We start from the raw sequence: 26,018 nt of genomic DNA on the forward strand, positions 1-26,018 counted from the left end.
ATAGTTCCTGCCACATTTGCTTAGACCACCGGTCTTATATACTTCTCAGATTTTTGGCACACCATTATTGCCACAATAACTTTATGCTTAATTTGTGATGAATTAGGGGTTAAACCTGCTGCTTTTGTTGAGTAGTTTGAACCTTTCTTCTACCTGGTCTTGCAGCAAGATCAAGGCTTTTACAACAGCTTATCTGTACTGTAATAATTCATGTTTTCAGTTCTAGAGTCCAAGGTTTCCTTCAGTATTCCAGATGTAGCACAGAAATTTTTATCACTAGGTAATATACATGCCTTATTCTGTCCCATTAATTTATAACCTAGTTCAGCCCTTCAAAGCTAAAGGGTTCTGCAAGGCTATCAATAACCAAGTTACTTTCCCACTCATCTACAGTCTGGTACTGGTTCTCTCTCTCCCCCAACTACTATTTTGTATGAAAACTAGTCACTCCCATCTCCTCTCTTTACCAGAGATTAATATCATCAATTTGCCTATCAACAGTTTTGTATGGTGTGAGAAATACTTTGTAAACCTTAAAAGAATACCTTTAATAACCCTCAAAAAGTTTTTGGTTTCACTTTTCAGCTGATCTCCATCTTCTGGTCACAATTACATACTGCAGGTCTTCTTCGCATTTTATAGACATCCTAAACCAATGAAACTTCACACACCAACATTTAGCCTTATTGTTTGCCACAGCACTTAAAAAGCAGTACAATCAAAGAACATTTCTTATTTTCATTTGTAAATTACATTTCACCAATACTGCAAAAGTTTCTAGATTTTTTACCTGGTTTTCTTATGACTGTTCTTTTTGCTTGTTTCCTTTTCACTTTTTTCCTTTTCTACTTTGTCTTTTTTCTCTTTCTTTGATTGTGTAGGGGGCACGAATTGCTGAGGAACCTGCTGTGCAACCAGCTGAGAGACAGGTCGAGGTTTCCTGTGTGCACATATATATAGACACGCATAATGCTTAGACTTAACAAGTCTCAAATTGTCTACTGTTCAGTAATTAACATTAACAACTACTATAAAAAGAAATATTGTTAAAACATATCTTGCTGCTAATACTTCATTAAGATAGCATATAAAATTTAAATGCATTACAGCCCTTTGTTTCACTTATTGCATTATCAGCAGATTTTTTTTTTATTTCTCTACAGGATTTAGAGACAATACTTTGCAATGTGCCCTCTTCTCCCAGTTGTCACATCCAGACAGAGACCTCAGAGTGAATTCCAAAAGATAAAGCTCCCAGAGACAATACTTTACCATCCACACCCAGCCCCCTCAAATGCTGAAGGGGTCTGTTTTGAGTGTACTCCAACACAGACCCAGACAATCTGTATCACAAAAAGGAAAAAGCTGACCTTTAAGGTGTCAGAGCTTGTTGGCCCTATAGAATAAAAGTTAAGTGTTTTCAGCTCAAACAAATTAATTGAAGGCAATAATAAATCCTGTTGTGTATCATTTTTATCACGTTCCCTGGAGAAAAATATACTGCACTAATATTAGTAGAATATAACTGTTGAAAGACGCAGTTTGAGAGATGGCAATAGAAACATACAGCCACATTCCATCAATATACACAGTGCACGATTCATTTCCAAGTTTTCATCCAAATTAAAAACCAGTGTGGGAAGAGTAAAACAGGAAAAAGATTTTCAGCAGTTTATTATTTTTACATTTTCCAAAATATTGTTTTCAAATGGCTTGATTTTTATTGTTTTGTATTGTAATGTAATTATTCTAGTTTGAAATGAAATGTTTTCCTCTTTCCAATTCAAATGTATTTATTTAATCTCTCATTAAGAAATTTCAAGTCATGACGTATAAAAAAGGAAGTCCTATTAATACTCTGAATATGTAAATTTCTTCTCCAAAAGAACGTTTACCACGACAAGCTCTTGAGTTTTGTTAGTTGGGTTGTGATGTTGGGTTTTTTAAACTAGAAAAAGCACAAATGATATGCACTGTGACACTCTGAGAATATAAAACAGTTATTAAAGCAAGAGAAGCTATCAGCTCATACGCACATTTATTTATCCCAACACACAGGATCTCGCTACTGGCACTTTTTGCAAAAAGAGGAAATCAATGCTACTCCCATTAACAAGTTATATTTTCAGTAATGATTGCAACAGTTCATATTAGAGAGTGAAAGTCAAATTACAAGAATCTATGAAGTGTGGGAAAGTTAGTTAATATAATGTTGTGGTTTTGCCCACCGGCCAGGCCCTGGGGCTGAGGATGGTTTTGTCCAGGTGGATTTCCGGACAAAAAGGCCAGTCAAAACCCTTAGTGATGCCTTTGTTAAGTACATTTTTAAGAAAACAGAAGAGAAGGCTGGTTGTGCAGTTGAAATTAGCGCAGTTAAAATTAGAAGCAGCAGCCATGTAGGAGGTGGTGGGCCCTGAGAGGGGTTCAGGCCCCCCTCCTCCCCTGGCCCAGGGCCGGGGACAGGTGTAGCACTGAAGCCCCCCTTCTCTCATGTAGGAGAGTGAAATAAAAAAAAAACTTTAGAAGACTGACTACTTGGACAGAAACCGCTGCAGAAGAATTCTGGCAAAGAGATAAGGGACCTCCAAGGTCAAAGCTGGCAGCTGCAGGAGAGAGAAGAAAAGTTTGAAGGAGGGGGGCTGTTTCTCCCCCCTTTCGCTCTCTCCCTTCAGCAGGGAAAAGACTGAAAAATAATCCCTGCCACCTGTAGAAGTTTGTTAGAGTGAGGAGACCTTCATATGGCTCATAGAGGAGCTTGTGAATGTATTGGGGAGCCAAGACTTCATGAGAGGGACTGAAATGAGGCAGAGTCCTGTTGAAGATTTATGACCCTGAGAGCTTACACCGGAGCAAAGACAGCTTGGGTAAGCTTGGGATCTCAGTGAGAGATCCATGCTGCTGGTGCTGAAGGTTTGTAACCCTGCTATGCTGGAGCAGAAAACGGCTTGGGTAGGAATGTTGGGATCCATGTGTGGGATCCATGCTAGACCCATGCCGGAGAGGTCTATCAAGGACTGTTCTCCCGTGGGATGGGACCTCCACAGGAAAACAGGGGCAGACTCATAAGCCATTATCCCCTGTAACCCCATGGAAGAAGATCCATGGTAGGCAAGTGTCCCCTTGCAAGCCCATGGAAGAAAAGACCTTCAGGGCCTGGATAACTACCCCAGCCTCCGGTCTTAGCCCAGGAGGGGGGTAGGCCCAGCCCTGGAGGCCAACACAGAGCAAGAGAAAAAGAGAAAGAGTTCCAGTTGCAATGAGAGTGCTGCAGAGTTACTGAAGAGACCTGGAGTTCTGAGAAATGGAGAAAGAAACTGCTTTTCCTCCTTGGACTGGTATCAAGGGGGGAGAAGTATTTCTGTAAATACACAGTACTTTTACTTAAGTAAATTGTTGTAGATACAGTTCTTTAGTTTTAGCTTGTTAGTAATAAATGTTAATATTATTTTCCCAAATCTAGTCTCTCTTGTCTGCATAAACCTTCTCTCAACTAATAGTAACTGTGTGGGGGTGTGAAAGCAAATTGACCCAGAGCAAAACCACGACATATACATTAGCTGAGATTTCATGAGCCTTCACAGTAAGTTCTTAATGAATTAAAATAAATTAAAGCAAAGACTATTAAAATTGTCAACACAGTAGAACTTTGAACTAAGCCAACGCTGACTCATGGAGAGACAAAGAACAGGAACAAATCACAGCTGACAACTAGGTATATCAGTTGGCAACTAAATTACTACAGGCTCTTCAGGAGAGCACTAGGACCTTGCAAAGCACACATTGCACTGAGTTCATAACCCCTGAAACAACTTCATGGACTACAAATGCGTAGATTAACAGGGTACACAGGATATCTTTAAGAAAACTTGTCTCAGAATTGTTTTGACCTTTTGTCATAGCAGTTCACAACACAGCAAGAACCACCAAGGTGTAATGATGCATGAGCTATAATTTCGTGGAAAATATTTGTCATATATAAACAAAACTGATAATCTGTCTTGAACTGAAGATTATTCCAGGAGATAGGGATACAATTTCTCAAAACAGTCAAGTGACAATCCCATTATTACTACACAGTGACCTGAGGGAATAATCTGACATGTTACTGATGAATTAAGACAGTAGTGAACTTCTTGACATAGAGTGGTTTCCCAGAACTGTGGACAACACCATGATTATAAAAACTTGTTAAACAGAGTAGAGGGACAAAAAATCTTAGCCAAATAATTTTAGAAGTTCTCAATTTGGAACAATTTCAGTTCTTGAGGGCAAACTAGATAATTTGTATTAGGATACAGTTGGGAAACTAAGCTTAGTTCTAAGTCCTAGGTTTAGAACTTCTTCTCTTAATGCTATAAAACAAATGAGACTGAAAAAAGTCTTTGCAACAAGGTACAGAAGTCAGTTAAGACAAAGAACGCACAGAGAAAGCATGCTTTGGAAAATGCACTAAAAATTAATCAAGAGGTTCTATGTGTTTTGCTGTAACAAGGGATTCTACTCAGTTATTTTATTCCTTCCATTGAAACAGCCAGCTTTTGGTTGTCAATTATTTCTATAGCTGTCTATCAGTTATATCGATGTTCTAAATTTTATTATGTGATTTGTCACTTCCAGATTTATTAAATGGTGCATTCAATGTCTTATATTAAAAAAAAAAAAATAGAAAAAAGTAATCCATATCTCTCAACATTAGGAATGTCTTTCAAGCATTCAATTTTTTTTTCTTTAGGTACTCAAAAGGGGCTACTAAATTGCAGCCAAGCACTGCAGAGTTAGGAAATATCTTTACTACTCCAGAAGCTTTAACATGATAGATAGAATTGTTCCTGACTTAGCAGTAGCTGAATCATGTCATTCAAGCATGAAGGAATTCATATAGAAAAGGTTTTCTCAGAGAAGATAAAAGTAATATAAACTATCCTGCAATAGGAAATTGATTTTGATGATTTGTCAAAATACATTTTAAATTATTGGTTTTCAAAACCAGTAACAGACTACTTGCAATAGGCTGTTATAGATTAAGTATATACAGACAGTGTTAATACTACCTTTTATTTCATCAATACACTTGGAGTAATTTGCTTTTTAAGCATATTTAAGAGCACCTGAGTTTTCTGGTGTTTAGAAAGAAGTTCTATAATCTTTTGCATTAAGATTACAAGCACTATTGCCTCTATCACTGAGCCACTATCTGACAACCCCAACCAAACAATTCAGAACTACAAGCAGAAATGTTCATAAAAACAATACATATAATTAGCAAGCCCCTAAAAGCTTTGCATTTTTATCTAGTAATGCCACTTTCAGTCATTTGAAGGGGAAGCCTAATAAAGAAAGACATACACTATTACAGAAGATAAGAGCTATCAGTTCTTTCCAACTGTAGAACATTCCAGCTCCAAATATCACACCTCTCCTTCTCTACCACCTAGTTTTCCTTTTCAAACAGTGTTATCTTTCGTCTAAGTTAACATCAGCCATACTCTACCTACACTTCTATTCCAACCTCATCCATTACAGTTTTATTAATTCTCTAATTCCAATGTTGTTTTCAAGGTGTTGCACACAAATATCCATATGCTCCATAGTCTCCTTAAAAAAATTAGGAAAACTAACAGGAAAGCTAAGAGGCATTAACACAAACATACAAAGATAAAGTTTTTGTCTTCTCTACAATTCCCATAAATGGTAAATGATAAGGATGTCACCATTTTAATTCGAGTTTTGTTGCAGGATCTGATCTAGCTGCTGGTTTAGAAGGTACATTTACAGAGATTGCAGAAACTTGTCTTTAGGTTTTGCATGCAGAAACTCATTCAGTGGTGATGCTCTCAAATGAAACAAATATTTAATACTGCAAAGCATGAACTAGTTTTCATTGCTGGCTTTCTTAAAATAAAATAAAAAAAAATCTTTGTAACACAGCAACTTACATGCCTAAAGATGAAAAATACTCATGCACTATAACAAACGATAGTTGGAACTTTTGCCCCAAGTCATTCTATGTTGTGTAGCTCAACACAATACCTTCTCATAAGTAATTCTGGGCATCTCACAGCAGCATACGCTTCCTTAATTTCCCTCACATGGTACTCACCAATAATCTATGTTGATAGAATTTTGACTAATTTGATACAGTGAATAACTTGGTTTCATTACAAGAATGCAAGTCCATTTTGAGAACAGAAATAAAAAAATACCTATGTACAATATTAATGATCAACACATGCAGTAGAAGTACAGAAAACTTTCAGTTGCCCAAGCTGAGCATCGAACATTCAGACAACAAACTGGCTTAATGCTGAAGCATCTTGGGGTCTGGTGGAATTTATTTAATTTATACAGAGCATAACTACATTTGCACAATGCTGCTTCTGCAGACATCACTAGTCTATAAAGCAGACTAACGCCTCCTGCACTACTCAGACTCTGAGCTCCAATTCTGACAGACCTCAGCTACTTATCTGTCAAACCAGCTCTAGAGTTCATCTGCTACCGTCTGGAAACAAAGAGCACGATGTGGACAACTGTGACAGTTTTTCCATAAATCAACCCCAAATCTACCTACATCTCAAGAAAGCCCTGGGTCAGCATGATGCAACCCTGCACACAAGGTTCAGAGCAGATTCGTCCCTTAGGTGCTGCATATCCTGAACACTCAGAGTGTTCCTGAACACTCAGAGCTAGCCAAATAAGACTGCCAAGCAGCAAACAGTGCAGCCAAGCAAGTAAGAGTGCTGAGAAGCACTGCACAGAGGCATCAACAGAGCAACCAACACCTTAGCTTTGATTTGGTGTGAGCCATCTTGGACTTGGATTGATTTACACAGAACCAGTACCCACATCCTCCCAGTATCCACAGATCTCAGAACATAATCTGTGCTTTTCTATGCAGAAAACTAGATGCTATAATTAAATCCCAGTGCTGAATACATAGTTTTTCAACTTACTGTGGGAAAAGTGTAGTCATCTATAATGCACAGTTTACAGGGTTCAGACATTCTGAAGAAAAGGAAACTTACTCAAACGCACACTCTTTCCTGAAGCTTTATGTCCTTTGCTTTGTATATTTTACTACTGCAGAAATATTAAAATTACAATTTCCCAATCTTAACAATGGGTCTAGATTAAGGAAATGCTGTCACCTTAGCATTCAATCAAGCTGAAAGATGTTCTTCAATCGATAACCTGGATCCAGAATATGACATGCCATGCAGAGCTTCCATTTCCTTCACTTTCCTCTTCTCATGTCCATCCACCTCCTAGCCTCAATTCAGGCAAAAAGCCCTTGCTGAAAGCTTATCCTGTCTGAAGCGGTAAATTACCTATTTTCTAAAGCAAGTGACACATGCAGCTTATCTAAAAACTTTCAGAATGCCACATGTTAAGCCAGATATTTATGTCAGCTATTGAGCTCTGGTCACTTTACTTGCCAAACATTTCTTCCAAGAACTAGAGCAATAATTTAGTCCAGTTCTACTTAGCTATCAATTCTAGCTGATACAATTTTATTTTCAAATTCTTCTTATCCCTGGTTTCCTGTGAAATTATACTCATCTTGTCCCAAACTAAACATCAGGATGAAATTGCCTGTGAAACACTATTCCTACAGAAGGATGTTATGTCCTAGCTGCCCAACATGGTATTGATGTGGTTCATGGATTCAAGTTCCTCTTCCAAGTACTAAGAAGTTACCTTTAGAATGACAGCAGGATTTAATGAAACAGGCAATATCATAGAATAAAAGAATCATTTAGGTTGGAAAAGATCTCTAAGATCACGATGTTCATAATATCAAACAGAACAGGAAACTATTATATATCTTGAACTGATTATTTATCAAAACAGTTCAAGCTTTCAGACTGATCAGCAATATCTTATCTCCTACCATGTTTTCATTCCCAGAAAAGACCAGCTCCTGAGAAAAACAAAGCCTGTGGTATTTCCTCACAATTCTTCACCTGTTTTTATATAGAATCTCTACATGGTATCTCATACATTGTTTGTCAGTTCCTCCACTTCTTTAAAAAAAAAAACAAAAACCAAATTTCAGAGACTTAAAGAGGTTTTATTCAAAGGCAGCCCTATTCCTTAAGCAGTACCAATTATCTAAATTTCTCTTCACTGCAGGGAGATACTGACCTTTTTCTCAAGACAGCTGATTTATTCCTCAAGAATGAGAGGTTAGAAATACCTGGGACAGAAACCTCACTGATTTTGTCTCATCCTTGGTCACAGAATCCTTTCCTCAAAAATGAAAAATCCACATTATTCTTTAAATACAAAGTATTCTTCCCTTCCAGGCCATTCAAGTGAACAGAAAAAAAGCTTCCAAGTTTCCGAATCTTCTACTCCTTGTTGCTTTAAGGTCCTCACTGCACACAACTTAGGTAATGAGTTCATCATGTTTTTGAACATCATTCTTCAACACTTCTGCAATAAGTTCTGTCCTACCAGCATGGCATGGCAGAACTCATTCTTTGGAAAGCAGTAGTCTAGTCAATTAGCCCCCTGAATTTTACTGTGCAGGGTTTTACAAGAATTATCAAAATTGCTATTGCCAAAAGGTCTTACAAGCAGTAAATAATCTATTTATGTATGTCATCTTTGGTCAAACTTGTGAAGCTGACTGCTAAAGAATAGAATCAGTACAAAAAAGAAGTGCAACTGCCTTTACAGATTTCACATAGAGGTTTTTTTACAGCATCTCCTTGGAAAGTCTTGGTGTTTATTCCAAAAGCTTCATTATAAACACAGGGTATGCTGATGCATTATGGATTAAACCCAGAACACTTGTCACAGTTCTGAATAACATAGTAGAAACTCTAAAATCAAATTCAGGCATTCCCAAATATCTTTGTGCAAAGCATAACAGAACAAGGTCAGTCAGCTTGTAGGAAAAAATACCCAGAACTATTCACTAGGCTTCAGAGAAAGTCACTCAGCTCCTTTAAATAACCACTCAAGTTTTCCTGAATCCCACCTCTCTCTTCATTTACTACTTATGAGGGACAACTGCTTAAAAAGCAACCTTCTGTAAATGAGATCCCTGAAATATCTTCTATTCTGTAAATAGAAGAGAGAGTATCCCTCTCTCTCTCATGCCCTGTAGACTTGCCTATCTCCTTTCCATCTGCTACTGTGTGGCTTCTGAGTGTTTCTGACTGAGATGACTCAGTTAAGGTACTCAATATTTTTTTCAAATGGAATTCTAATTTCAATCATATACTAGTATTCCTCCTCCACCACCCTTTGCTATTCCCTCATCCACTGATGATTTCAGAAATGCCTTGTTAACATTCCAAACCCTAATATAAATCCTGTCTTGCTGATGTTTGTTTCATACGTGTCTTTTAAAAGTCTAAACAGAATACGGTTAAGTGCATTAAAACCTTGTTGAGAACAAAGCTGAATCACTCAAATCCTACTCTGTTCTCTCATTACTAGACTGAATCATTTTGCAGTACAAACGTACAGGCTTTAAATATCTTATCATTTATTTGAAGATCATTTTCCACTCACATCTATCCTAAATATTAATGTCTCAAGAAGCTAATAGAAATCTGATATCCACAGTAATACTCTAATCTTCATTTTTCTAGTTCACAGTCATTAGTGAAATCTCAAGAAAAGCTTATCTTTGCATACTTTCTACTTTATCATCATATTCTAGCTAGTCTCTACTCAAATCTCCTTCACCATGTCCTCATTTCTCTAACTACTACAGTCCACATTCTCAAATATATCTTAACACAGTAACTAGAGCAATTAATTTAAAAATAAAAGGTAGTTCCTAATCTTCAAAGCAAGTAGACATTTACAGGGAGTCAAACTGATATTACAGTAAACATGTGAAGGATATGAAAAAGTGGTTTTAGGTAGATTTTCTAAGGAATGACTACTCCTGTAACACATATTGTTAGGAGAACACCATCACTTAGGTGTGAATGTTTTGAGCAATTCTTATGGCATCTATCTCAGTAACTTTTACAGGGCACAGCTATAGTTAAATATTGTAGCAATATTATAGTGTGATATGCTTCCTGAGCATTTGCAAAAAGACATTAATTATGCAAAGTTCTAACTGTAACTTTGTAATAGAGCTTAGATAACTTTTCACTCAGCAGATCCCAGGACAGGTTACAACCAGCAGCTTTGGAATGTGACTTTTCCATGATGGATCGATGATGTAGATTTAGACACCTGAAGGTCTAAATGGCTCCAGGAAAAAAAACAAGATCTTCAAATTCAGTTTCTGTAACAAGTAACACAGTACGTTGAAGTAGAAGTGACTAAGAAGTCCATAAACTTTCCTCCCACCCACTAGCCAGGTCTTTTTATATAGTTATCTCCCCCCACCCTCATATACTGATAAAGAGTTAGTATATGAATATCCAGTAATTAACTTTCCCCCTTCTTCAGGCATATTTTCTCCCTTTTCAGAGGTCTTCCTGCAAAAAAGGTAACAATAACCCTAATAATTTTTGCATCTATGCTCCTTCCAAAGCATCTTTTCCCTCTCACTATAATTGGTTTTAATGAAAACAAACATAAGCAACTTCACCTAAACATTCACCTAAAAATTAAACATAGACACAGCTATCGGAGTCTTCCTTGCTTTGAGCCAACCTCTGTTCCTAAGAGCTTAACTTCAAAGAGACTGCTCTTTTTTCCAAGACTAGGAATTCATGAAAAACGTTGGAAGGCTGAGACCTATATTTATATAGACATTGCAGTGGTATTCACAGCTTTAAATAAAAGAAATGGAACCAAATTTAATTTCATATCATAATCTTATTATCATGGCTTACAAATGCAAAAGAATTTCTTAAGAGTCAAGAAACTGACACGTGAATTCCTCATAATACAGAATGAAATGACTAGAACCAAGACAAACATCCATGCATTATGCCATTGCAGTGACTGTCCTCATGTAATAATGCTGACAGTCAAAAGCCAGTTTGACACATAAGGTGTGACAGAGTCTTACTAAACTTCAAGGAGGTAGGTAAAACTTTAGCTGTTACATTTTAGGCCATTCATTCCAGTTTATGCACAAATCTATACTGTTAAGGTGTAAGTATGTACAATCTGGCTACACAGAAACAAACAAAAAAAATTCCCTATCTTTACCCCATCAGTATCTTTTTTACTGATCTTTGTGCTTTAAGATAATGAAGTTTTCAAGTGTTAGTTTGACAGTGAAAATTTAAAACCATGAAATATTTTTCAAACTTCAATAGCAGAGGACTACTTTTGTCAAATGTAAAATACTCATTCCCAAATAATTTGACAGATTTATTGAGCATTTCTACACACAAAACGCACAGCTCTTAATATATCCTTCCACATATTTGCATAATAGCTACAATGTTTTCAGACTTTATTTTCTTCTATCAGGCAATTTTTCAACTAACAACATATCTTTCTAGATCTGATATATAAGCAAAATTTGCTTTCTAAAATTACATTTATCTTTTTACTATCATATTTACTCCACAATGTCTTTCTGCAGCATCTTGCACAACAAGAGCTTCTAGGTTCTGCCAAACAATATTCCAGAACAAAGAAGGTGCTTTTTTAACTTTGCTATAAACCCAACACAAACATTTGTTCCATTACTATTGCTGAGTTTTGTGATCAAGTGCAAGTAGGCCACAACTTACCTCCTAGTAAGAAAAAAAAGATTTATTTCTGCAAAAGCACATTAATATTATTTAAAGCAAATGGGAAACCCTCAGGAACACAGTGTATATACTAAGTAGTATTGCAAACGCTGTGGTCAGTTAGATCTTCCAAACTGTGTTCTACACAGAAGCGAGCAGCTCATGTAACGATGTCACTCTTGATTTTTAGCAGTTGAAGTCCCATTATGAAAAGTAAAAGAGATTTCCTATTAGCGGTTCTCATAATGCAAGTATAAGTTGCTAGCAATTAAATTAAATCACTACCAGGAGAAACAGTCTTTGGGTTCTGACACAGATCAGATCACCCTCCCCCAGTCATCAGTACTGTATTAAGCTATTCATAGAATAAAAACTATCAGATTAAACTACATTTAGCTTGCCATGTCACATGAATATGCTCACACTAATCACCACACAAAGCCATCTTGTGAGAAACTAGTCTTTATTTCTACATTGAAGCAGTTCATGATGAAATGCATCTTCAACAATTTACACTGCTATCCAAAATTATTTTTTCTCATTACCATTACTTCTGTCATATCCTAGAGTGTTAACAGTACATTACACTGCCTCCACAAATTATACAACCGTGTAATTATGACAGTGCAAACAATGGAGCTAGTAGTCTGTATGGGAAAACATAATATAATTCCATCTGCATATTGCAGAGTAACAATGCAATCTCTACACATTCTATGCATATTTGAATTCTAACTTTCAGCCAGCTCTGATTTGTGCTTTCATATTCCTAACTGTTTTACAGCATGAATCATTTACTTGGAATTCATCCATTCAGTGCATTTCTAGTAATTTTGTCTTTCAATAAAAGCTGATTCAATTAGAATAGACTCACAAGACCCATACGGTTTTATCAGTCATGGTAAAAATGTGCAGAAAACTACCCCTTGAGGCAGTGTCCCTATTTAATCATTCCCTTAAAGGGAATGCCCTATTTTCCAGATGACATTTAACAGATGAGGCCAGCAAGTCTCCTGAAGACAACTGGTACAGTGCACAGCAGCCTGCCCTAAGAAGAAATATATGTACCAGGACCTTTAGAAAGTTCATCTTCATGGATACTTTTCAAAACAGCCATCAAATGTTACTTCTCCAACAACCAGTTAAGTCTCCAACCTTCTGAACATTGTTGTTAGAATTCTTTCCCATGTGCCACAGACTATGGCTCATCAATGCTCAGCATGGTAGATGTACTGAAAATACCCTGTTTGAGAAATATATGGCTATCAACCACTTTATGTTTCCTAGAAGACACTGTGCTCCATATGAGCAGTGGTTAGGAAGTTCAGTTTCCTTAACAGCTTCACCTGAGGAGGCAGTATTTGGGACTCTACAGAGAAAGCACTGGTTACATTCTTTTAGATCCCTAGATCCTTGGGATTCATGGGGAAGTGACCTCTTCTGACTGCCAATCCCACAAAGGATTGGATCCTCCAGGCTGCTCCTCTGTCCCCTTCCTGCAGAAACTGTGATGCCTCTTGCACCTATGCAGAAAAACAGATGCAGAACACAAGGTTCACACTGATGCAGCACATCAGTGTTCACTGTTGCACTGAACAGGGTCAATACTCGGCACAGCTGGTTTTGTGAACAAATAGGAAAGAACTTGCTTCTCACGTATCTTATTTGTTCTGCACTGCAAGTGTCATCTTCCCAGAAGGTTGCAGCAATCTAGAAACTTCTTGCATTCAAAGCCAGCCCCACAAAGATGCTCACCTTAAGTAGGGGAAAAGACTTTTGCCTAAAAAGTCAAGTCTCCATAACATTCTTCAGTAAAATGCATACTAAGCTTAAAATATGCCACAGAATCAGTCCTGACCTTCTCTTTTACCCTTCTTATTCAGTTATAGAACCTCTAGTGCATGACCCTAAACACAGATTTCAGTGACATCTGTAAGAAACAACTTTCCTTTCACTGCATGTGCCAACCAATTTTTTTCAGCTATGAAAGTTAGGAACTTTGTTTTCATAGTGAATTTTCAACCCCCCACTCATTCACACATTTTTTTCTGCTAGGCACTGTCATTTAAACTGTACAGTTCAGGGAAAGTACATGCAAGCTTTATGGAAAAGTTTAAAGGTAAGTCCCAAATCTCCAGTAAATCAGAACAGGAAAACTTTCAATTGCTCATTTCCTCCCCACCCCTCAACTCCAAAGAAAACAAGAAAAAGCTTGTAGCAGACATCAGGGTCTTGTCTTCTTCCAGACTTCTGATGAAAAATTTGCCAGCCAAAAGCCTAGTAACAACATTCTGCAGCTGAACTCTCCAAGTTCAAGCCTGCTTCACGTCAGTGTACCACATATCAGTGGAATGCACTTCAGAGGGAAGAGACAATTCTCAAGATCTCTCTGTCTTGCTTAAACCAGGATATGCTACTTCACTGCATGAAAGTGTAAAAATTGAACACTTAATATTTTGTTCTAACCTACTTAAAAGTATTTTGTAGCTCACTGTATAAGCCAACAAGACATGATTTGATACTCTAAGAAAATTTTCTGCAAAGCATACTGTCCTAACCCAACTTTCAAGATGAAAAGTACAGACACTTAATCAAGTTTTAAATAGGAACAGTCATAGTGGGCTGTCACAACTATCAAGGAAAAATTGCTATAAAAAGTCATGGGACAGAAAATGCAACTTCTCATCACTCTACAGGTGATACAAGAGCTTTCTTCTCACCAGCTAGACTTCTCTTTTAATATAGTTCATCTTATTGTAGGTGTTTATTTAAATCCCAGTAGCTTTTAGTCTAGAACAGATAATTTTCCCTAGAGAAGACACATGGAGCAAGAATACCATTGGTGGCACTAAAAACAAAGATGACTTTTCCACAAAAACACCCAAACAAAAACAACAATTAAAAAAACCAAAGCAACCTAACCAAACAAACAAACACAAAAACCTCCCAAGAAACTCCCAAAGCTAAACACATCAAAACACACACTACTTATGCCCCAAAGGAAAGTACTTCACCATGAAAATAGAAAGAAGTATATCCACTATCAAATATGGAAAGGAAGCAAGTACCAGATGGTATAAAGGCTTCCTTGCTTCAGTACCCACACAAAAGTTTAATTCCATGTAACCAAATTAAACAAGGGAGTGTGAATACCAGTGAGAAAAAGAAATAGACTGGGTTACTGAATGTTAATGATGGCAGTTAACAGCCTATAATGAAATTTATCCTCAGAATCAAGTGTTTAGAGAACTACATGAAAATGGAAGAAGTCATCACGTACTGCAGAAGGGAAAAAAAAAAAGAAATCCCAAGATAGGCAAATAAAAACACAGGTAAGAGTAGATGACTCAGCCTAACTCAAATTTCAGAAAGATACTAGAATGAAAGTATTTAAGAACTGGGAGCATTAAAGGATAAAGACAATTGGCTTGTCACAGTCTAGTTCCTTTCTTTAATGGACTGATAGTCCTACCAACTAGGAGAAAAGGAATACACATTCCAAGTCTTACTTGCAGCGCAGTCAAAAATACATCCTCTCACTCAAGCTAAACTATGATGAACACAAAGTTCCAGAATGAAGCTCAAATTTGGGGTTGCTTGTTTAACAATTCTCAACAACAAGCTGCAGAGACATTTACACATACAGCATAGTTTTTATAGTCAGGTTCTACAGGCATACTATTTAATATTCTTAAACATGCTTTGGACAAAGGAATAATACAAGGAATAGAACAAGCATCAAGCTGAAACTATTTGACAAGACCACCCTGAGTGAAGATGACTCAAAAATCAAAATTATGAATTCCAAGAAAGAAAGCACAAAGCAGTGCAGGCCTCATGACAGCACGGAAAGAAAGCCCTGCTTAAGTAACAATAGCATACAGAAGGACACCAGACTGTACTGGATCAAGTAGATTACAAGGCATGGATAAGTCAACATCATGATACTACTGCACAAAGGAAAATCCTAATTCAGGGAAGTATGAACATCAGACATCATAGTTTAGCAAAATTCTAGAAAGCCACAGTCCCACTAAACCATACACTAGGAATTACTCAGCTGAAGGTATGTCCTCATTCTGGGCTACTACTGTAAGGAACAAATGTGTCAACTGAATACTCAGGAATAAAGAATCATGATATAAAGAATTATGATTTAAGAAAACTGCTACCTTTAAGAAAAGATGGTTGAAATTTTCTTCTTTATATGAAGACTTACAGAGGGAAAATGGCTGAATATGGAAACCAAAAGCCAATAACCAAAGAACTACAAATGTAGTGGGTAATGCACTAAAGGGAGAAGGGGGAATACAAATCAACCTATCTCACTGAACACAAAGGTTAGATATCTTGGAAAACAGTAAGGGTAAAAGCACTATAAATAACCAGTCTAAAGAGGTTATAGTTCCCTTTGCTGGAGATCTGTTAGAATAAAGATAATGTTAGAAGTTGCCCAACTTTACTGATCCTCTTTCAAAGTAGGAGAGGGTCTAAATCACTGGAAGACCTTTTCCATCCTGAGCTCCTAGGACAATAAGACAAATGAGACACTATCAGCCTTTACATCCAACCCTATAATGAACACGAAAGAATTCAGAGCTTTTACTGCTTTCTAACAGTGGAAAACAAATGTTAATCTATTTTGCTGACAGAACCTTTCTCTGATCCTGCAGTACTATTAATAAAATTGGCCTTCTAGAGAGCATATCTCCTAAATCCATGATCAGATCTGAGATCTTGGAAACAGGGCTAAGCAGTTCTTCCTGTTCAGCAGCTCTGATATCATTAGTTATCATAGGAGGGGGAAAGAGAATGTTTATAGAAAGTAATAGATTTCTTTCTGCTCCATGTTGGTTTCTTTTAATTACATAAGGTGCATATACACAGAGAGGGCCAAGCAACTAAACTTCTGGCCAATATAGCTACTGATATAACACCAGGGAACTAGAGGCCTGTCAGCCTGACTTCAGTGCCAGGGAAGGCCATGGAGCAGATCATCCCAAGTGCCATCACATACCAGGTTACAGGAAAACCAGGGGATCAGGCCCAGCCAGCAAGGCTTTAGGAAAGGCTGGTCCTGACTGATCTACTGATTTCATTCTACAACAAAGTGACCTGCTTAGTGGAAGAGGGAAAGGTTGCAGATGTTGTCTGCCCAGACTTTAGTAAAGCTTTTGACGCTGTCTCTCACAGCATTCTCCAGGAGAAACTGGCTTCCCAGGGTATCAACAGGTAATAAGTAAAAAAACTGGCCAGATGCCCAGGCCCTGAGAGTGGTGGTGAAAGGAGTTACATCCAGGTGGTGAGTGATCACTAATGATGTTTCCAAGGACTCAGTACTGGAGCCTGTCCTGTTTAATATATTCATTGATTACCTGGACCAGAGGATCAAGTGCACCCTCAATCAGTTTGCAGGTGACACCAAGCTGGGTGGGAGTGTTGATCTGTTGAAGGGTAGGAAGGCTCTGCAGGGGGATCTGGACAGGTTGCATTGATGGGCTGAGGACAATTGTATGAGGTTCAACACAGTAAAGTGCTGGGTAAAGCACTTGGGTCACACCAATCCCATGCAGAGGCTACAGGCTGGGGAAAGAGTGGCTGGAAAGCTGCTCAGTGGAAAAGGACCTGGGTGCGCTGGTCAAGTCGATGTGTGCAAAATCTTAAGTTTCACTATATTTTTTCAGGGAAAAGAACTCTTAAATAAGTTTCCTAACAATTCTAAAAACTCCTCTTAAAAATAAGACTGGAAGTCCAGAATGACTGATTACCCTGTGGTTACCTACAGAGCAAAAGAGAACTATTTATTCTTACTCTTTTTTATAATTTAATATTGACACTAAAACATAAAACTTCTAATATAGAGCTTGGTAAAATATGGACTATATATGACTTTCCCACTCACTTAATTCCTGCAAATATTTCCTTCTCCAAACTACCACAAGTAGCGAACAGCTCTTCAGTCTGTTAAGCTTCATTCAGTTATGTATTTGTGAAATCAGCATGACAAGCAATTCTTCCTCTTTTTCTCCTTTACAACCTTCCCCCCGACACACACACACGTGCCCATACAGAGGCTGCATAGTGGAAGGCAGAAGAGAGTCCTTAACAAGCTGTTGTGAAACAGACACGTTAAACCAGCTATACAGAAGTACCAACTCTGTCCTCAGCAGTACTGCATTTCAACAGAAACACAAATACCAGATTTGATTAAATGTAACTGATTTGTGCTTATAAACATCCAGATGGTACATGACTAAACAAATTGCACATGTTTTCTGAAGAAAAATGACCTTGATATCCAAGTTAAAAAATTAAACACTTTATTTATGCTTCTCAAAGCATAAAACAAACTCATGACAGTTCCAAATAGAGACCTACATCTCATATTTAGGAGGTTATCAGACATGCTTATAAAATCATGCACATATTAGCTCGCCAGCCTCTCAGGCACAGTCAAGGAGCACAGACCAAACACCAAGGAAACGTACAAAGATTGCATCCCAGTTCCTTATACCTCAGACTGGTATGATTTAAAGTTGGCTTTTCATACCTTAGGCTGGGAGAAAAGGAGCAATTCAGTAATGAAGATCAATAGATCACAGGACAAGGAAGCCATGCCCCCATTCAGCTAGTTATACATGTCTCTACTTTGGCAGTACAGGATGTTAAGAGGCATAGATCCCAAATCCACAAAAATTCATTCTGACTTAAGATGACTTTCTCATTCTGGCTACAAATTTCAGGGGTTATTTTATAAATGATGTTGCATATAGCAGCTCACTCGATATGTGTATCAAATAGGAATTTCTAAAAAAAAAAAAAAAAACCTAAACCCAAGCAAAACTTCACAGAAGTCACTTGCACCTGTCTCATCTCTTTATTATGCCTCCTTTCATCCTGCCAAAAGAAAATTAATATGGATTCAAATAGTGTGCACTAAGACCCAAATTTATAGGCAAGATTAAGTTTTTAGCGAATTCAAAGAAAGTAATGAAAGAGGTCCTAAAAATTAAAACCATAACAAGCATAAAATACACTCTGTACAACAAATCTTCCCGTTACCAGCTAAGACAAAACTTTTAGTGAAAACATCCCTTTTCCCTAATTTAAAAATCACAGAATGCTATCAGCTCTGAAAAAGGGAAATCAATCATGTGTCCCTACCCCTCTTCTTTCCTTTATTTATACAGAGTATCATTCCAAGCATTTCAAAGTTTAAAAAGCCAGTGTTTGCAGTTCCTCCTGCAGCTCTCAGTACACTTCCCTGGATGCTCATCATTCACACTGAAAGGAGAAGTGGTTTATCATAGCACTGAGAAAAGAATAGGATCCTGCAACTAGAGACCAGACCACATGCACAAAAACCACATGAAGGAAAGCAAAGGGACAGTAATTTTAAATCTGGATGCTATAGCTCACTGAATAACAAGAGCATTAATAATGCTTCTTAGGAAGTCCAAGCAGAGAGCTGACAACGGGGCAGTAATGCAGCCTCCCAGAAGGCAGAGGAGACTAGGAAGCATACATTCCTGTAGAGGGAATGCCAGTCCTCTTGTGTACTTCTTCCCAGCAACACTGAAACTCTTAATCTTCAGCTTCACAACACATTTAAATTACAGTGACTAATGGTGTTAGCTGGCAAGAATAGCAAAATCAAAACATTTACTGAAGGACATGCAAACTAGGAGCAAATAGATGCTGCAATAAGGTCTGTCCAAGGATCCAGCCCAGTTCCTGAAGGTCAACCAGTATTAATATACTCCTGATTCAGATAGTGCCATTAAGAGCAGAAGGAAAGAAAGAAAGAAATGGTAGCTTGCTAATGGAAGCAATTTTCTTTTGACAAAGTGGTAATTGTGAGAGTCAGACCAAATTCAGCAACCCCATTATAACCTCCCCAGGAGCAAAATAACTCCCTTATATGTTTTCAGCACAGCATCGTTGCCACTGTTACTTTTACACGATTCCAGTCTGGGTTTTTTCAGTGTTCTAGCAATAACTTTTCTGTACAACATGGGCGACAGACAGGGAATGATGATTTTTCAAGTGATTAAGTCTCAGCAAAACTCAAACAATTTCATGGGGCAAGGAAATCAAAACACTTATTTAGCCTAAGGACTTTTCCTCTTGCCAAACTTCAATGGCTTCTGCAAACAATAAAACTTCTCAAAGAGGTCACAGAATTTCTTTATTATGGAAACTCTTAGGCAACCTAAATAGAGAGTTTGCTACCAATTCCCTCTATAACATAGTATGCTAGGGTTCTCTTCAGTATTCCTTACTCATGCTTCTAATGAACTTCAGCAGGAGATTTATCCAAGTAAGAAAAGATTATTGCAGTCCTATGTTCCTTATGTTTGTATAACGTCTTTCATCCAGACGACTTCAAAATGTTTTAAAGGTCACACACAGAAAATTACTATATTCAGTGCAGAACAATTTAGGTTAGAAAGTAAATACGAAAGCCATGCCTACAGGGAGAGTTTAGATCCTCAGTGACATTATCAAATTAACATCTGGCAGTGATTCTAGAGTAAAAGGTACAGGGATTTTTGTCTGGCAGATGGGAGCTTAGTTCTACGTCTGACTCATGGCACATGTAACTGGCACCATGTTGGGGCATTCCTTTAGTACTAACCCAAGGAAAAGAGTGCCACCTTGGGAATCAGTTAAACCACTTCCTGCAGCATCCAGGATTTCTCTTGGACATCCGCCCTCCAAGCACAGTCCAGTTTAATCATTCAATGTAATACTGCCATAGACAAAGTTAATTGAACTCCATGATCTCACCTGCTTTCAAAATTCAGTCTAGAAATAAGATATAATCAAGAAGTCATAGGAGTTATTTGCACTGATGTTAACAATTCTACCAGTTGTTAAAGAAAACAATCCGTGTCTAGCCCCTGGTACAAAAGATAACTCTTTCAAAAAGAAGAAATTATTCAATAATGAAAACACCCATAAACCCTACCCCCACCTGAGAATACTTCTGTAAAGTTAAATGTACGTAATCAGTATTAAAAAAAAAAAATTAATCAACTTTGCACCTGATTTCCAGTGGCCTTCAAACCCACTAAACTTGAATATGATTGCCTGTTTTTCCACCTGAAAATCTGGTCATATTTAGTGAATTTTAACATGCAGAAGCAGATATTAAACATTCCACCACAAAGAAACAGATTTCTCTGAATTAAAAAAAAAAAGTAGTGGTTTACATTGTCTTCTAGACAAAGCTCTCCTCAGTAAAAAAAAGTCAAAAATTTTAAGTAAGAACCACTGCACACTAAGAACCATGCTGAGGCATCAATTTGATCTAACATCAAGCTTCAAAATGGAAGACTGAAATAAATAAATAATGCATTCTCACTGTCATCAAAACATGGTAGTATTGTTATTCTGGCCAATGCTGATGAAAACCATGTTGTCCTACGGGCAATACCAACAAATGCTTTAACAAGGCACTAATTTGATCACTTGGATTACAGATGCTTAAAAAAAAATAAATAATAAAACCATCCAAATGGTCTTTTGTGTCTCTTTGGCACCCTAATGATTCTCTCCACGGACACAAAGGTCTACTTACTAGTTCAAATCAAATATCAGAACTGGAGACAAAACCTGCCTGGCCTAAAACCTCAACCTGTATTTATCTCATTCCATGTGTAAAACCTGGACTTTGGAAACACATGAAAATTCAATCCATTTAAACTTTAAGTGAAAAAGAAATCCATAACCCTACTCAGGTACGCATTGTTACAGTGTTTAAGTAGAGAAACAAAAATCTACCTATCAACTACAGTTCTTCCATAGCAGGTCACTGTCGAGGAGAAATTGGAAACAAATAAATAAAAAAACCCAGCCCAAATGTTTTGTGGCTAAATTATACAAAATATGTCATATTCAACTGGAGAAATTAGAATGCAATGAAAATATTTGTTTCTCAGGAACTCCACGCTCTTTGATTTGGCATGGGTTTTTTTGTTTGGTTGGTTTTTAAGTTTCAATGCTTTTATCCAGCTGAGTTTCCAATGCAACAAAACATAATTTTACACTCACTTTGCCTATCAAACTGACTGGATGTTAAAGAGCCTTTTTTAAAGACTTCGCATTAATTCAGTAGTCTTATTTTGCTGAATATTACAATCTGTACACATTTCTTTGTGATATAAACACAATGCCATTGTTATAACTGGAAACCACACTATTTGTGACAGATGCAATTCCCTCTTAGTGCATTTACCTCAATGATTTCCTTTGTTAAAAAAGAAAAAAATCATCTAGTATTCAAATCTCAAGTTATGAGAAATCCTTTTAGAGTTCATTCTGGTTTTCAGATGTCTAAGAAACCAACTCCAGAAATAAAAGAGTAATCTTTTTTCTCAGGTAATTGGATCTAACCTTGCAGTTACAATTTGAAACATGTAACATTTGTTGCAAGTCATATTCATCACTGCTTTGACCAATATCTACAATGTAATTGTGGCTTTTGATAGCATTGCAACTTTGATTGCCATTTAAACTCCTGTAGACAGGATTAACCTCTAGGTAGGGTAACTGTTGGAAAGGATTCTTGAGCAACACTCTTTTCCCATAGCATGCATGGCTACAAGTGCGTTCCTGTTCATTTATAAAAAGCCTCCATTCCCCAAACACACATGCTTAGGCCACAATACTGAAAAACACCGGCAGGCACAGGAACCGGGTAATCCACTGCAAGCTTTCTGACTGGTGTACAGAGAAAAGGTCCTCCTGAGAAGTCACGGTTTCACGGGAAGGCAATTCCACACAGCGCAATTCAGCTAACAATTCCTTCCTAAGCACTGAAGGGTTATAATCCACCCCCTACAGCCCCCAGAAACGTGGATGGTGACACTGTGTGATAAAAAGTGAATTAAAATTAATACTACTACTACTACCACTACTACTAATAATACAAAGGAGTTACGTACGTGGCAAAGTTAAACTCATAGAAAACATGAATTTAAAAGAAAAAAAATATTAAAGGGTGAGTGTCTTAGCAGGCGCACGCCAGGTGATGGTTCTTCTTCGTGCAAGGGGCGCAGCCTCTCCAGGGTTAGGCTATGCAAGCAATTATGCCTTTCCTGGTATGTATAATTTCTGTTTCCACACACGCCGGCGCACCACCGGGTCAGGTTTACCGAGGAGCCCCGGGAGGATGGGCGCTCCCCCCCCGCACACCCCCCGGTAAACGTGACCTGATTCCTGTTACGGCCGCCCTCCCTCACACCCTGGGGATGCTCCGCGGCTCCCCCGGCCCCCATTCCTGTCACGGCCGCACAGCCGCTCCCCTGCCGCCCCCGCTCCCCCCTCCGCCGGCGACCCACCGTGTGGAGGTGCCTTTCCTCACGTCGCACATCAAGCACTTGAAGGCCTCGGCGCTGTTGCGGAAGGTGCAGACGCTGCAGTCCCAGTACCCCTCGTCCGAGGAGGGTTTCGGCTGCCGCTTCGGCCTGCGGAGACACACGCGCGCCAGGGGGAGCGCCGGCCGCGCCGCCCCCGCCGCCCCCGGGGCAACCCCGCCGCCATCGCCGCCGGCCCCGCGCTCCCGGAGGGCCCGGGGGAGCCAGCAGGCGCCGCCGCTGCCCCTACCTGGTCGGGCTCTTCTTGTCTCCCATGCCGGCTCCAGATGCGTCCCCGGCCCGGCCCCGGCGCGGCCCTTTGTGCGTTTGTCAATAAGGAGGAGCGCGGGGGGTCTCCTGGAGCTCTAGCGGGGACCCGGGGAGGAGGAGCCGCCGCCGCAACCTCCAGCTGTCGGGGAAACTCCCGCTGCCGCCGCCACCTCCCCGCTCACGTGTCCGCCCGCCGCCAACCAGCAGCGCCCGCAGGCCGCGGCGCCCCGCGGGCCGCGCTCGGCGGCGGCTTCGCTGCGCTCCGCCGGCGGCTCGGGCGCTGCGAGCGGCAGCGGCGGCGGGGCCCGGGCAACGCGGGGGCTGCTGGGGGCGGCGGGCGGAGCGGGGGCGGTGCCGGCGCCGGGGGGCGGCCCCGGCGGGGGACGGGAGGACGGGAGGAGGCGCTGGGCTGGACGGGCAGAGCGGGAGCGCGGGGGACTTCAGCCGGCCTACGCGGCTCTGCCCTGGAAGCCGCTGCTGTGTTATCGCGCAGGGCTGATCGCACCAGCACCTTGTGCTCCTTCCCACAGAAATTGCTCCAGGGCGTGCTTTACAGTAAGAAAGAAACGGGAATAAACTGAACACGAAGTTCTGCTCAGCAGTCTTGGTCTGAAGCACCCCGTTGGCCTGAGGCGTGGGTACCAATACAGGACCAGGTGATAGCCATGTTACCTGGCACCCGTCTGCGGCGCGGTGCTTTTGCACTTGAAAGCTTGCAAGTACAACGTGGTTCACAGGCATCATAGCCATATCAGACAGGACACGGGCGTTTATCACCTCTGTTATCTTAGAGCACCGGAGTCCAGTCACAGACTAGGATGCCATTTTGCAGGATGCTGTGCAAACTGAACAAAGAGCATATGTCCTAAGTACGTAACAAAGATAGCATTAGACACAGGTAGACAGCAGAGTGCAAGCAGACAACGAGATGATACTGGTCAGCATGTCAGTGGTCAAAGCTATTGTTGCTGCATTGTCTTTGTCAGGAAATGATAGGATTTCAAGTATAAAATATGCCCAAGGGTAGCTTTACCCAAGTGTGTGAAGACAGACGTTTTTGTAAATTAAGCAAGTGGACAGTGGAGAAACTTTTTAATTCTGAAGGTAAAGTTGTCAAAACAAATTTCAGCTAGAAATACTGATACATGATGAAGAGAGGAAAAACATAGGTAAAGTGCTTGACATCCTAGGAAAGCAATTAAAGACCCATTCGTTGGGACATTACATTTATGTATAAGCACCAACACTTCTACAAGATTAGTAGTTTTCTGTGTCTTTCTTAAAATCCTGTTCATCAGCAAGTGGAAACCTTTGTAGGATTTCCTACTTTTAGTTGGAAATTCATCCTAATTTCCTTCTGCATTCGCATCCAGCTTCCAGCGTTGCAATTTTCCTCACCTTATGGGGTTTTTTTCTGTATTTGCCTTAGCTTTTCCTTTCTTCCTCTATTGCAATTTCTTTCTTCTCTCGTTAAATTTCTCATAGAGTCATCTGTAAATTATTAATAAAATGTATGCATTGCACATCTAAGGGTGGGCTATGCCATGCACAGACAGCTGGCCTGGGTTTGTTTGCATTTAGTTAGACACCTACTTGAACTAGGTGCCCAGACAGCCCCATCACGGTAAAACAAGCTCATGCTGAAGGTGATTGGTCTGATGTTAAGACAGGCATTCAGAATTTTCTCCATAATTTTAGAGGAACCATTTCTTTCCATTGACTTTAAAGAGCACTTTGCACAGGTAGTCCAGAACTGGACATCTACCCTTTAAAATTACAGTATTATATGAGGTGTCTCACCTGTGCTTGAACCACACACCACATGTAATCTCTTGACAGGAAGTAGTGGAGAAACCTGTCTCCTTGTGCCCTTTTCCACAGTGCATTCTTTCTACTGTATAAATAAACATATTTCCCCACTTTTGGAAAGCAACTATTTTGAAACAACTGCTTTCTCTTGACATTTCCTCTGTCACAGCCTACTGTTTCCATACAGATTGTGAGAAACAGAACTTTCAGTGATGGTTACAAAGGCTGGGATACGTTGTAATCCCTCAGGAACCATTCTTGGCTAGAACCATTTCTAATCAGTAGGAGGAATTGCAACTGCCAGCCACAAATGCTATCTCTAACAGACAAGTAGTCTTTCTGCTTGTTGTGTTCCAGACCTCTTGCTTCAAGGACGTCACCCAAACCACTGTACTCAAAAATCATCATGTTTTCCCAGCAGCATTGGACCTGTTTGCCACGAAGCTCACAACCCATCCTTATTTTGGGAGCTGAAATGTGACTCAGATGGTGCATTCAAAAGTTCAGGTGGATGGGTCATGGTGTTACTCCCAGGGCCCATGGGTTTGTGCAAGGGTGGGTCTCATTCTTGAATAACACTGAAGAGCAAAGAAAGGCTATTTTCCTTGCATCTTGTTCTGTCCTTAAGTAGGAGCACAGGAGAACACCACTGAAAGCATCAAGCCATCCCATGTCATCTTTGCAAATGACACAATGATGGAAAGCATTATTTAGTGGCAATACAGGAAAGCACATGGAAGAGGTGTGTGCATTAGTCAAATGCTGAAGAGATTTAGGAATATTTTGATACAAACTGACAAAGTTGAGAATTCCATAGCCAGATATTTTTTCATCCAGTGGTACTCATGTGAACTCAGGAAACTCATTTCTCTTTGCTATGGCACATGACTTAGACTCACTGCATGGCACA

At 39.4% G+C, this 26,018-nt stretch overlaps 1 protein-coding gene across 1 annotated transcript in view; it reads right to left on the reverse strand.

Moving 5' to 3' along the window:
• Window positions 1-23,507, reverse strand: part of YAF2 (YY1 associated factor 2) — a 34,704-nt gene extending 11,197 nt beyond the window's left edge. The window contains exons 1-3 of the mRNA XM_050324503.1: window positions 23,280-23,507; window positions 23,015-23,140; window positions 791-940 (exon numbers count right to left, since the gene is read on the reverse strand). Of these exons, the coding sequence (XP_050180460.1) occupies window positions 791-940; window positions 23,015-23,140; window positions 23,280-23,305 (302 nt within the window). The 5' untranslated portion in view covers window positions 23,306-23,507. The remainder of the gene's footprint in view (window positions 1-790; window positions 941-23,014; window positions 23,141-23,279) is intronic.
• Window positions 23,508-26,018: the final 2,511 nt, after the last annotated feature.

This window comes from Myiozetetes cayanensis, unplaced genomic scaffold (genome assembly GCF_022539395.1).
Source record: "Myiozetetes cayanensis isolate MyiCay16 unplaced genomic scaffold, myiCay2020 scf3, whole genome shotgun sequence".
NCBI classification, from domain to species: domain Eukaryota; kingdom Metazoa; phylum Chordata; class Aves; order Passeriformes; family Tyrannidae; genus Myiozetetes; species Myiozetetes cayanensis.